Source organism: Empidonax traillii, unplaced genomic scaffold, assembly GCF_003031625.1.
Source record: "Empidonax traillii isolate 1590-97213 ecotype Southwest subspecies unplaced genomic scaffold, ASM303162v1 scaffold3592:size21717, whole genome shotgun sequence".
Classification (NCBI taxonomy): domain Eukaryota; kingdom Metazoa; phylum Chordata; class Aves; order Passeriformes; family Tyrannidae; genus Empidonax; species Empidonax traillii.
Genome location: NW_020958785.1, coordinates 5559 through 17675, shown reverse-complemented (window position 1 = coordinate 17675; position 12117 = coordinate 5559). Strand labels below are relative to the sequence as shown.

Below are 12117 nucleotides of genomic sequence, written 5' to 3'. Positions count from 1 at the left end.
GGAGAAGAGCAGCTTCGCCATGGCCAAGTTCGGTCTGGAGGCCAAGGAGGCGATGCCCAAGCGGGACTGCGGGTTTTACATGAAGTACATCTTCCTCTTCACCTCCCTCATCCAGTTCCTCATCATCCTGGGGCTGGTGCTGTTCATGGTGTACGGGAACGCGCAGGCGGGCACCGACACCCACCTGCGGCTGCTGGAGGAGCAGCTGCAGGACCGCTACAACAAGATCATCACCCTGGGCACCAGGAACATGAACCTCACCCGCGCCCTCAACGCCACCCTCAAGGACAAGGACAAGCTGCAGGGCCTCGTCTCCAAGGTCCAGCGGGAGCTGGACAAGTGCAACAGCACCCAGACCCCCAACAACCTCCCCCAGGTGAGGGCAGGGCAGGGCACCCAGGGGTGCTGGGACCTCGTTATGGCAGGGCTGGGGGAGAGGGGCTGGGGGGGCAGAGCCTGGTGGTGATGCTGAGGTGCCTCCCCTTCCCCCAGTCCTGGGGGTCTCAGCCCTGGTGTCCCGGAGAGGGGCTGGCCATGGGGGTTCCAATCTTGTAGCCATCCTCCTCCTCATCATCATCATTGTCATCCTCTTAAGCCTCCAGCGCTCCCACAGCACCCAAGAGGTGATGCCAGGGGATTCCTGGTGTTCTGACCCCCCTCCCCTTCCTCTCCCTCTCCCTCTCCCTCTCCCTCTCCAGTCCCCGATGCTCTCACCAGTGTCCAGAGGGAGTGAGGGGATATCCCAGGGATGTCTTTGTGGGATGCTCTGACCCCCCACCATCCTTTTCCTCCTCCTCATCCTCCCCAGCCCCCAGTGCTCTCCCAGTGTCCACGAGGTGATGCCAGGGTGGGTGGTCCTTGCAGGATGCTCTGACCCTCCTCCTCATCATCATCTTCCTCCCCCCTCTCAGCTGCAGGAGTTCATGTACATCAAGATGAAGTTGGCCGAGTGCCAAATTACCACCAGCCTCATCAACACCACCTGCAATGGTGAGAGACCTCTCCCCCTCCCCAAAATCATCCCCTTCCCACCCTCCTGGGGACCCCCAGAGCCCCTCAGGGACCTGGGCAGGGGGGTGGCACTGGGGGACACCCACCCTGTCCCCCACTCTCTGTGCAGCCGACAAGCTGCAGCTGCAGAGGCAGCTGGACCAGATCACCTTATCCAAGAAGGAGCTGGAGGAAAACTACCAGAAAACACAAACCACGCTGGCCAAAACCACCCAGGAGCACGAGAGGTGCCAGGAGGACCTGAGGACCAACAGGACCAGCTGGGATTTCACCAAAACCGAGCTGGAGCTGCTGAAACACGAGAGCAGATCCCTGAAGAACGACATCAACGACAACTTCCAGCGGCTCCTGGAGCTGGTGAAGCACTATCGCTGCAGCGAGGCCGAGAGCAAGCTGCAGCAGATCAGGGACGACACAGAAGGGCTGTTCCGCTGGCAGCAGGACCGCGACACCATGTACGTGAGGAGGAGAGCCTGCGAGGTGAGCGTCGAGCAGTGCCGCGTCGGCTTCACCAGGGAGCTGCAGGAGCTCCGGCAGCGGCTCCAGGCCATGGAGAAGCAGGTGAAGGACGGGCAGGAGGAGAGGAGGAAGCTGCAGGGGGACAAGGAGCAGCAGGCCAAGGAGCTGGAGGAGAAGAGGAAGGCGGTGGCGGCACAGGCAGATTCGCTGAGGGAGCAGCTCAACATCTGCATGGGCACCAAGGTGAGGGGGCTGGGGGTGTGAGGGGGCACAGGGGGACACGAGGGGACCTGGGGGCACACGGGAACGGGTGGGAGCCGGCGCTGGGGTGGCACTGTTGGGTCAGGCACGGGCGGCTCTGCAAACGCACCTTTGCACGGGGGTTTCATCCTGACCCGTGGGTTTTCCTTGGACGGGGATTTTCCCACTGAGTGGAGCCTGGCCCCGAGCAGTGCCACCACTGACCAGTGCTGATTGGTGTCCCCTTGATGGTGCCCCCCCATCCCCTGCAGATGAACCCCTTCTTCGATGTGTCCAGCCCGAGGGTGCCGGGGGGCACCAGCCGCTCAGGGCCCTTCCCCAGCACAGGCTACTACGCAGACTATCTGAAGAACCAGGGGGTCTTCGGCAACATAGGTGAGTCCTCAGCCCTGGGGGGGCCCTGTCTGCAGAGCCGGGGGCCCCCCGGGTGCCCGGCCTGGCTCAGCCCCACCCCACCCCACCCCTCCAGGCAAGGCGAACGTGGAGGAGATCCAGAGGATGCTGAAGATGGTGGAGCAGTACACGGCCACCCTGAAGAACTCCGGGTGAGGGGGGGCCTGGCATGGACCCCCCCCAGAGGGTAAAGGGCCGAGCAGCGAGCGGGACGCTCCGACGAGGTGCTCCAGGACAAGCCCAGGAGGTGCTTCCCACAGCACGGATGGCAAACCCCGACCGGGAGCCAGCAGCCAGGACCACCCTCTCCTTGTCCCCCACCCTCCCCGAGCCCCCCCTGTGTGTCCCCGTCCCCCCCCCCGCCGCACATGTATCCCTGCGCTTGGCTGGAATTCCGCCGGCCCTGAGCACCGGCACAACTCGCCGCACGTGTGGTTGGATTCTCTGTGGAGGGCACGGAGGCCACGGCCGGGCCGGGGAGGGAGAACATCCAGTCCCGGCTTAGCGCTGGGTCCCCCTGGGGTGGGAAGTGCTGGAGGACGAGGGAGCGGGACGTCCTTGGCCGCCGAGCCCCCTGCGGGCGCGGTGATTAATCACCGCCCGTCACTCCGGGATTTACGGCCGCGCTCCCCACTCCTTCCTGTGGAAAGAGCTTTTCCTGCCTCGCCGGGCTGCCCGCACGCCAGGCATTCCCTGCCAGCGCCTCGGAGGCACGTAGAGCTCCCGCTCTGCCCCCAGCCCCTTCCCGACCCCCTCTCCCATCCCCGGGTCGCATCCGTGTCCCCCAAGTCCCATTTGGGTCCCCCCAAGCCACATCCATCCCGGGACAACGGCGGCCACGTGCTCCTGCTGCCCTCCCCACCCCCGGGATGGGGATGCCACCGGGTGCCCTCATCCCTGGCCAGCCCTCGGAAGTGCCAGTGCCAGGCTGGGGTGGGATCAGGGTCACAGAGGGGGTCCCTCGCCGTCCCAGCTGCCCCCACACAGCTTGGCCAGGGGTCCAGCAGGACCCTCTCACTGCCAGAGGATTTCCTGGAGCTTCTCCATAAACAATCTGGGAGCCCCAGACACTTCCAGAGCCTGGGAGCCCCAGCTGGGGGGGGTGTGGGAGAGTGAGGGGTCCCCCTGGAGCATCCACCTTTGGGGTGGCAGAGCCCACAGCTGCCACGTGGGTGCAGGAGCTGGGGGTGACCCCACGTCTTCCCTGGCTTGGCCTTTATCCCATGGCTTGGGGCTGTATCCCTGGGGGTCCCAAGCCCCCCACGCTGCATCCCTGGGGCTGGGACCGCACGTTGGGAACACAGATGGACCCGCCAGGGCACTGAGCCCCTCACATGCCATGGTGGGGAGGGGGACACCTCAGGGGAGATGCCCGGGGTGGCTTTTCCCTTCCAGCCGCTCCAGCTCCTTGTTTGTCCTCCTGGTCAGGAAACGGGGCCTCTCCCAGTGCTTTTTTCCCACGTCTGGGGCTCGGGACACGCTCCCCCCGAGCCAGGAAAACGCAGGAGCCCAGGTTGGGAACGAGGGAGGGCACAGACACCAGAGCCACCGAAGGCACCACGGTTTAATCCCGGCATGGAGAGCCCGGCGCTCCCTTCCCGCGGTCCCCAGCACGGCCAGGGGGGACCCCCGGGCGCACCCCTCACTTCCCCACGCAGAAATCCCTGAAGATGATGTCCAGGACGTCCTCGGCGCCCACGTGGCCGGTGATCCGGCCCAGCTCCCGCCGCGCCAGCCGCAGCTGCTCAGCCGCCAGCGCCAGGTCCCGCGGGCGCTCCTGCCCGAACCGTGCCAGTGCCGCCGCGCAGCCCCCCAGGTGCCCACTGTGCCGGCTCTGGGTCAGGCTGGGAGAGCCACACAGGGGGTCCCCGCACCTGGGAGAGGGAGAGAAGCCAGGCTGGAGCACCCCCGGAGCCGGGACGGGGGTCGGTGTGCCCGCCATGCCCGCTCCCTGCACTCACAGCCGTGCCAGCTCCCGCGCCAGCAGCTCCAGCAGGTGGTCGAGCCCCTCGCCCGTCTTGCAGGACAGGAGGGTGGTGGGGGGCAGGGGAGGTCCCTGGGCGCAGGTGTGGCGCAGGGGACCCCCGTCCCCCCGCAGCAGGTCGGCTTTGTTGAGCACCAGGACACAGGGGGTGCCGGGGGGGGGCTGCAGGGCCCCCAGCGCAGCCCCCAGCCCCGCCGGCTCGGGGGGCACCATGCTGGCATCCAGCACAGCCAGCACCAGGTCAGCCTGGCACAGCCTGGGGGGGCACACAGAGTAGGGCAGGGGGTCAATAACCACCCCCTCCCAGCCAGCCCGTGGTGGTTGGTGACCCCCAGTGTAGCCCCCCCGGCCTCACCGGTCCCGCGCGCGGGAGACCCCCTCCCGCTCCACCAGGTCGGTGGTCTCGCGCAGCCCGGCCGTGTCGCTCAGCACCAGGGGGTACCCCCCGATGTCCAGGGCCACCTCCACCACGTCCCGCGTCGTCCCCGCCACCGGTGACACGATGGCGGCCGGGCGCTGGCCTGGGTGGGGAGGGGGACACATGGAACGCGGGGGGTGATTCCCTGTGGAATTTGGGGAGCCCCTTCCCGGCTGGGAGCAGCTCCCTCTGCTCTCCCCCTTCCCCTGCCCCACTCACACAGCAGGTTGAGGAGGCTGCTCTTGCCCACGTTGGGGGGCCCAGCGATGACGGCGTGGACCCCTCCTCGCAGCAGCTCCCCCCGGCGCCCGTCCCGCAGGTGGGCACCGATTTCCCGCTCCAGCTCCCGCACGGTGCAGTCCACTGCGGGGACAGGGGACGTGGCAGGGTGGGGACAGCGGGGACAGGGTGTCCCAGCACCCCCCTGACCCCACTGCCCCCTCCCACCTTGGGACAGAACCTCCTCCTCCACGTTGTCGTCCTCGCTGAAGTCGATGTAGGCTTCGAGGTGGGCGAGCGCCTGGAGCAGGGAGAGGGGTCAGGGGGACACCCCCAGGCCACAGAAGAGGGAGCAGCGGCCGGAACAGAGGTTTGGGCGGCCCTGACCTGGGTGAGGGTGTCGCTCCAGCGCTGGTAGAGCTGGCCCAGCTCGCCCTCCATCTGCCTCAGCGCCTGCCGCCGCTGCGCCTCCGTCTCGGCCCGGATCAGGTCCCCCAGGCCCTCGGCCGCCGTCAGGTCCAGCTTCCCCCGGCGGAACGCTCGGAGCGTGAACTCCCCGGGATTGGCGGGACGGAGCCCCGGGAGGCGCCCTGAGAGCCCCCCCCGTGAGCCCCTGCCCGCAGCACCCTGAGGGACGGGGGGAGAGGGGTGCGGGGGGCTCACCCCGAGGGGCAGGATGCAAGGGCAAGGGGGGAGGAAGGGATGGGGGGAGGCTCATCCAGCACCCTCAGCATCCTGAGGGTGAGGATGTGATGGGAGAGGGGCAGGAGGGACGCAGGGGCAGGGGGGGCTCACCCAGTGCCCGCAGCACCCCGCTGACCACGGCGGGCCCCCCGTGCACGTGCAGCTCGGCGCAGTCCTCCCCGGTGAAGCTCCGGGGCCCTGCGGGGACACACGGCCTGGGTGGGCACCGGCCGAGCCCCTCGGGCCCGGTACATCCCTCCGGTGGGCACAGGCACGTTTCAACCCCATAGGAGCTCCAGAGGGGCTCAGGAGAGACCCCCCAGTAGTAGCTCTATGGGAAGGGTGCAGAGGGGCCAGTGGTGGCCAAGGACCACCCCTGAGGGCCCCAAAACCCCCCCCCGGGCCCCAACCCACGCCCCCCACCCCACCTGGGAACCAGACGACGAGCCCACGGTCGAGGGTCTCAGCGGTGTCGGGGTCGCGGATGCGCCGCAGGGCCAGGACACGGGGCGGGGGCAGCTTGGGGGTCCCGGTGAGGGTCTGCAGGGCCCCCCGGCTGCCCGGGCCGCTGGCACGGATAACGGCGACCCCGCAGCGCCCGGGGGCCGAGGACAGGGCGAAGATGGTGTCCCCCCCGCCACCCGCCGAGGAGCTCAGGCAGCGCGCCCACCTAGAAGGGTCGGGGGGTCCTTATCCACACCCCCGGGGGGGCACAGGGGGTGTACAGCCCCCCCTCAACCACTCCCAAGGACCCCTGCCCACGTGAACCCCCTCCCCAAGTACTCCCCCTCCCCAGGGTCACCCCCTCCTCAAGGGTACCCCTTCCCTAGGTGGACTCCCACCCCGGGTACTCCCCCTCCTCAGATGCATCCCCTCCCCAAAAGCATCCTCTCCCCTTGTACTGCCCCTTCCCACGCACCCTCCGCCACACCAGGTCACCCCCACCCGCACGCGCACCCATTCCCGTGCATCCCCTCCCCGAAGTCTGCCCCGCAGGGGGTTTCCCCCCTCCCCGGGACCCCCCGTTTTGCCCCGGGGTGCCCCCACCTGCCCCCCGCCGCCCCCAGCGCCCTGGGCAGCGCCATGAGCGCGGCTCGCGCTGCCCGCACCCCGCGCCGGCCTCAGCGCGGCCGCCTCGCCCCGCCCACCTCGCCCGCTCCCATTGGCCAGAGGGCACAGAGGGGCGGGTTTAACGCCGCGCGCTCCCGTTTCTGATTGGTCGAGAGCGGCCATGGCGCTGCGCCGCCTGAAGCCGCGGGGCCCGGGCGGTTCCGCCCGGCGCGGGGCGCGGTGATGCCCGGGGGTCTCTGCCCACAGCCCCCCCACGGGCTGTCTCCGCCTGTCCCCACGCCGGGAGGGCTGCTGGGCGGAACCCACCCCTCTCCGTCCCACTGCCACGGCTGTACCCTAAAAATAACCCCCAGCTTCTCACGATCCTGAGCTGGGGGGGTGCCCGTGTCCGGAGAATTGGGGGACCCCACTCACCCCCACCCCGTCCGTCCCCTTTTCTCTGCACCCACTGGTGTCCCCGTGCCACGCAGGGGAGATCCCCTTGCCCCCAACCCTAACACAAGCTGTCCTGGAGCACCTGGAGGCTTTTGGGGATCCCTGCCCACCCTGGGGGGGTTCCTGCTCTTGGTACCCCCCGCACCCCGAGGGGCTGAGCCCCGGCTCCGCACCCAGCCAAGCCAGAGCTGCTGATTCCACTGGGAACCCCCACCCCATCCAGAGGGTCTCATCCCCGCGAGGGGGGTCGGGACTGACCCCTCGGTTGCGGGGTGGGGGGTCCCTACAAACAGGCCCCCGCGTGTGCCAGGAGGGACCCCCCCCCGCAGCCGCCCGCGCCCGTAGCTCTCTGTGAACCAGAGAAATGATCCCCGAGCAGCGTCACGGCTGTGTCCGCTCTTCATCCCTGCCTGCATCCCTGCCTGCATCCCGCTCCTCATCCCACATCCCATTTCGCCCCCCCATCCTTGTCCCCGTCCCACCCCCCTGCCAGGACCCAAGTTTAGGGGGGCTCAGAGTTTGGGGTCCGGCCAGCCAGGACCGGGGGGTCCACCTGCTCTGGAGGTGTCCCCCCCCATTGCCGGTCCCCAAAATCTCGAGTCGGTTTGCAGAGGGTTTCGGAGACCTCCCCCCGGGGGAGCGCGTGGGGCCCGGGAGGGGGGGTGGTCGTGCAGACAAAGGCGCTGGAGAGGGGAGGAGCAACAGCGGCGTGGCCGGGAAAGGCTGGGATCCAGACAGGAATAAAGACAGGGATACAGGCAGGGATACAGGCTGGGATTCTACTGAGATACAGGCAGAGATGTTGGCCAGGATGCAGGCAGGGATACAGGCAGGGATACAGGCTGGGATTCAGACAGGGATGCTGTCAGGGATGCTGTCAGGGATGCTATCAGGGATGCTGACCTGGATGCTGGGATTCCCAGGATATCAGAGACCATCAGTGCTCCCTCCTCCCTGTGGACACCCCCATGTTCCATGGGATCAGGGGGTCTCCGGGGGGGTTGGTTTCAGGCTCCTTTAGATGCACAGCCCTGCAAGGCCCCGGCGCCCCCTCCCCACCCTTGTGCCCAACTTTTCCTGTGCCCTCCCTTTCCCTAAACAGGGACAGACCAGGCCTGGAGATGCCCCAGTCTGTCCTCCCCCAGCTGAAATTGTACCCCTCCCTGCTCCAGCTGAGATCCCAGCGGGGGGGACAGCTCCTGGTGGCACCAACCAACCGTGCTGGCACCGGGCCCCTGCCCCAAAATAACCGTGGGGGGAACTCGGGGGGGGCTTGAGACGGACCTGGCTCAGGGGTGACCCCCACCCCAATGCCCACCATGCAGGGGAGGCTCACAGGGTGCACTGGGCAGGCAGGACCCTCCAACCCTGCAGGGGGGCTGTGGGGGGGGTCTCCCACGAGTGTGTGTGGGGGCAGACTGGGGGAGGAGGGGTCACCCGAAATGTCAGGGGGACATCGCACACCCCGCTCGGGTTACCGGCCCCCCCTCACTGGGAACTGCCTCTCCTGGGCATCGTGCCGGGACGGGAGGGGGGGCACGGGGGTGTGGGGGGGCACAGGGAGGCACTGGGGGGACCCGGGGGGCACTAGGGGGGGGCTGCGGGGCAGCCCCCCGCACAGGCAGGGTAAGGGGAGGTTGGGGATACAGCGGGGGATTGTTGAGGAGGGGGAGATGCTGATGACGTGGGGTAACCCCTAGGTGGGTGGGGAGATGCTGGGGGCACACGGGGTAACCTCGAGTGGGGGGAGACACTGAGGGGACGTGGGGTAACCCCGAGTGTGCGGGGGGACACTGGGGGGCCACGACGCTTCGCTGAATGGCCTGAGCCGCCCCCCCCTCTCCCCTCACGATCCCCCCACGGGGCGCGGCCGGACACGCGTGGCCGGTGCGACCGGCGCTGGGGAGACGGCGGCCAACCAGAGCATTAAAGGGGCCGGGAGCTCGGGCTCCGCTCCGCCGCCTTTGTCCCTCCTCCCGCCCGGCACCGGCGGCACCGGCGGCGGCACCGGCGGCCCCGGCGGCCCCGGTGGCCCCGATGCACCGACCCCCGCCGCCGCCGAGCCCCGCACCATGCCCGAGCCGGCGGCCGCAGCGCAGGACGGCGACCGGCCTCGGCGGGCCCCGGCCGGGGAGGAGCGAACGGAACCGGCGGCCCCCACCGGCGTCCTGGGTACGGGGGAACCGGGCGGAGACCGGGGCGGATTGGGGGGGTTAGGGGGGGCTGCGGTCGGCGGCGGGAGGGGCGCGGGGGGGCCGGGGAGGGCGCGGGGGGGCAGCTCCCTGCGGCTCGATGCGGATGTCGGCCGGGATGCGGCTCGCCGGGACCGCGGAGGGGGTCGGTGCTCCCGGCGGGGCTCCGAGCGTCCCCCCGGGACAGCTCCGTGTGCCACCACCGGGGGTCCCCCCCCGGGACGGGGGGGTCTGCTGTTCTCTGGGGATCGCGCGTGTGTGTCCTCCCGGGACAGCTCCGCGCCCCCCCGGGATGGGGTCCACGTGCAGCTCGGTGTCCCCCACGCACCGGTGACCACCCCAGCACGGCGTCCGCGCGCCCCCCGCGTCGCCCCCCATCTCAGAAAGGTCTTTTTACCACCCCTTAACCCCCCACCCCAGACAGGCCATTGTCCCCCCCGACCAGCTTCGTACCCCCAGGACAGAGGGGTGGTGCAGGGTGGGGGCTTTGGGCTGGGGTCCCCAATCAGTCGTTGGGGTCTCCCCCCTGCGTGGCGCTGGGCCGGGTGACACCCCCCCGGTTGGGGTCCGCGTGGCGGGGGCGGGGGGGGGGGAGGGCAGGCAGGGCCTGCTGCCCGCTGTGCCACCGAGCGGGACTCCCGCCTAGGGGTGGGTGACCCACTTCGTGCCCCCCCCCGGGACGCAGCCGCTCCCCCGAACGCTCCGTGCCCGCTGGCCGCGGGCTCCGCTCGGCGGAGGGGCCGTGCCCGTCCCCGCCACGCCGCAGCTCCGGTGACCTTATCCCGGGAGCCAAGGTGAGCGGCACCGCCGGCGTGCCGGGACACGGGGGGCCGCGGGGACCGACGGGGACACCCGGGGGGACACGACGGGGCGGTGCTGGCTGGGACACTGTGCCCTCATCCCCACGGGCCCCACTTCGGTGACAGCACAGGCTGCCGGGGGGGAGCAGCGGGGCCTGAGGGACCCTCGGCCGGAGCGGGACGAAGGTGGGTTCACCCCCCAACCCCAGCCAGGGTGGAGGGGCAGGAGGGGCGCTGGGGACCCCTCTTTTCCCATGACCTTGGGCAAGGAAACCCCCTACCCTTGAATCTGCACCCGCATCCTCGGGGTGGGTGCCCGCCGGGCATCGCCCGGTCGCCCACGCGTGTGCCGGCGTGGCCGCGCCCGGGGCAAGGCCCCCGCGGTGCCCAGAGCTGCCACCCGTGCCCGGTGCCACCACTCCCGGCAGGACATAAATAATTCAGACTGGTGAGCTCAGCCCGCCAGCGTCACCCGGAGAGCGCTACCACAGCCACCGGCACCCTGTGCCCGCCTGGCACCCTGGCACCCAGCACCCTGCCACCCCAACACCCCAGGCAGGCACCCCAGCTACCTGGCACCCTGGTAGCCCAGCACCCCAACACCCTGGCATCCCAGGACCCCAGCACCCCAGCGCTCTGGCACACTGGAGCCTCAGCACCCTGTGCCCACCCAGCACCCCGGCAGCTCAGGGCAGGACACGGCCATGCCCAGGGTGCCGGATCAGTCCCCCTCTGGGGGTGGCAGCCTGGCATGGTAGCCTGGCACTGTCCCCAACTCCCACCCCCAGAGCCGGGACAGGGAGGCCTTTCAGAGCCCGGCAGCTCTGGTGATGAGTTTGGGAGGTCTCAGCCTGGCCGGGGGGGGGTCCTGGCGGGTCAGGGGGTGCCCAGAGTTGGGGTGCATTCCCTGGGAGGAGCTGACAGAGCAGGTTTGGCATTTCCTGTTTTTCCGGAACCCGGGGACCTTCCCAACCCTGGGGCAGCTGGAGAGGCCGTGCCATCCCCTGGGCAGCGCTGGTTGAGGAGGGGGCGCTGAGGCAGGGAGGGGGCTGGGCTGGGAGAAACGGGGTCCTTTGGGACCCCAGCACCGTTGGAAGCCCCATCCTGCCATCCCGGGGCAGGATTTTGGGATGTCCCTTGTCCCCACCCACCCCAGGAGGTGCGATGGGGACACCAGGCCAGGGGACCACGTGTCCCAGCGGTGTGGCCGCCCCACAGTGGGACAGGGGCCGTGTCCCCGCGCTGGCACCCGCCGGGGACTGTGGGGACTGTCCCCATCCCACCTCCCCGCGGCGGCGCGGGACCTCCCCGGGTTTCCATGGAGACCAGCTGCTTTTTCAGTATCCCCATTTTTCCTGCGGTTTTCCATCTCTCGGAGCCGCGGCCCTGCCGGATCCCGGCCCCACCGAAGGGCTGCGGGCGGAGGTGAGCGCTTTTGGGGGGATGCAGGGGGGCACCCCGGGACATCCCGCGGCACCGGCACCCCGGCGGTGCCAGGACACCCTGGCAGCTCCTCCCCGGCAGCTGCCGGCGCTGTTTTGGGCACCCGACGCTGTTTTGGGCACCCGGAGCCGCCGAAGGAGAAACCTGAGCCCCGGGCAGCGTCACCGGGAGCGGGGCCGTGACCTCCTGCCACTGGCGCGCCGGGGACAGCCGGGGACAAGCCGGGGGTCCCCGCACCCGCCCCGTGACTCATCGGGGTTTGGGATCTGGTTCCTAGGGGTGGGGGGGGGGTGTGTGTGGGGGGATACCCCACGGGATCCCGCGGCTGCTCATCCCATCCCTCCCCCCGGCAGATAAACTCTTCGGGAAGCGGCTGCTCCAGGCCGGGCGTTACATCATGTCCCACAAGGCCTGGATGAAGACGGTGCCCACCGAGAACTGCGACGTGCTCATGACCTTCCCGGGTAGGGACACGCCTGGGGAACCTGGGGTACCTGTGGCAGATGGGGGGGAGCATGAGGTGCAGAACCCTGGGGTGGGGGCAGCAGGGATGGGGAGTAGCAGGAATGGGGGGCGAGGATGTGTGGAGAGACGGGAATTTTAGGGAGAGATGGGGAAGTCAGGCAGGGCTGAGAATGTGGGGATGGACAAGGGACACGGGGAGCAAAGGGGTTGTTGGGGAGGGATTTGAGACACAGGGAATGATGGGGGCGTGAGGGGGAGTGGGGACCAGGGCGGGGACATGGG

General features: G+C 69.6%; 3 protein-coding genes across 3 annotated transcripts in view; 2 read left to right on the top strand and 1 right to left on the bottom strand.

The window, feature by feature from the left end:
• Positions 1-2312, top strand: part of PLVAP (plasmalemma vesicle associated protein) — a 3849-nt gene extending 1537 nt beyond the window's left edge. Inside the window, exons 2-6 of the mRNA XM_027910487.1 lie at positions 167-376; positions 912-990; positions 1121-1713; positions 1983-2106; positions 2201-2312. Of these exons, the coding sequence (XP_027766288.1) occupies positions 167-376; positions 912-990; positions 1121-1713; positions 1983-2106; positions 2201-2280 (1086 nt within the window). The 3' untranslated portion in view covers positions 2281-2312. The remainder of the gene's footprint in view (positions 1-166; positions 377-911; positions 991-1120; positions 1714-1982; positions 2107-2200) is intronic.
• A 1358-nt stretch (positions 2313-3670) lies between these two features.
• Positions 3671-6514, bottom strand: GTPBP3 (GTP binding protein 3, mitochondrial). Its single transcript, XM_027910488.1, has 9 exons — positions 6477-6514; positions 5858-6099; positions 5541-5627; positions 5133-5335; positions 4974-5046; positions 4746-4889; positions 4464-4629; positions 4086-4364; positions 3671-3998 (listed from the first exon to the last, which is right to left on the bottom strand). The coding sequence occupies exons 1-9, from the start codon at positions 6512-6514 to the stop codon at positions 3767-3769; spliced, it is 1464 nt and encodes a 487-aa protein (XP_027766289.1). The 3' UTR covers positions 3671-3766.
• A 2482-nt stretch (positions 6515-8996) lies between these two features.
• ANO8 (anoctamin 8) overlaps positions 8997-12117 on the top strand; it is a gene marked incomplete at its 3' end in the record, with an annotated part of 8671 nt that continues 5550 nt past the window's right edge. The window contains exons 1-2 of the mRNA XM_027910486.1: positions 8997-9107; positions 11724-11927. Coding sequence (XP_027766287.1) covers positions 9008-9107; positions 11724-11927 — 304 coding nt within the window. The remainder of the gene's footprint in view (positions 9108-11723; positions 11928-12117) is intronic.

Bases quoted from the DNA above. Each gene is read 5' to 3' on its own strand.
- GTPBP3 (XM_027910488.1), bottom strand. From the start codon at position 6,514: ATGGCGCTGCCCAGGGCGCTGGGGGCGGCGGGGGGCAG. The intron at 5,047-5,132 runs GTCAGGGCCGCC...TCCCTGCTCCAG, and splicing joins GGAGCGACACCCTCACCCAG to GCGCTCGCCCACCTCGAAGC. The intron at 4,890-4,973 runs GTGGGAGGGGGC...CTGTCCCCGCAG, and splicing joins GGAGGAGGTTCTGTCCCAAG to TGGACTGCACCGTGCGGGAG.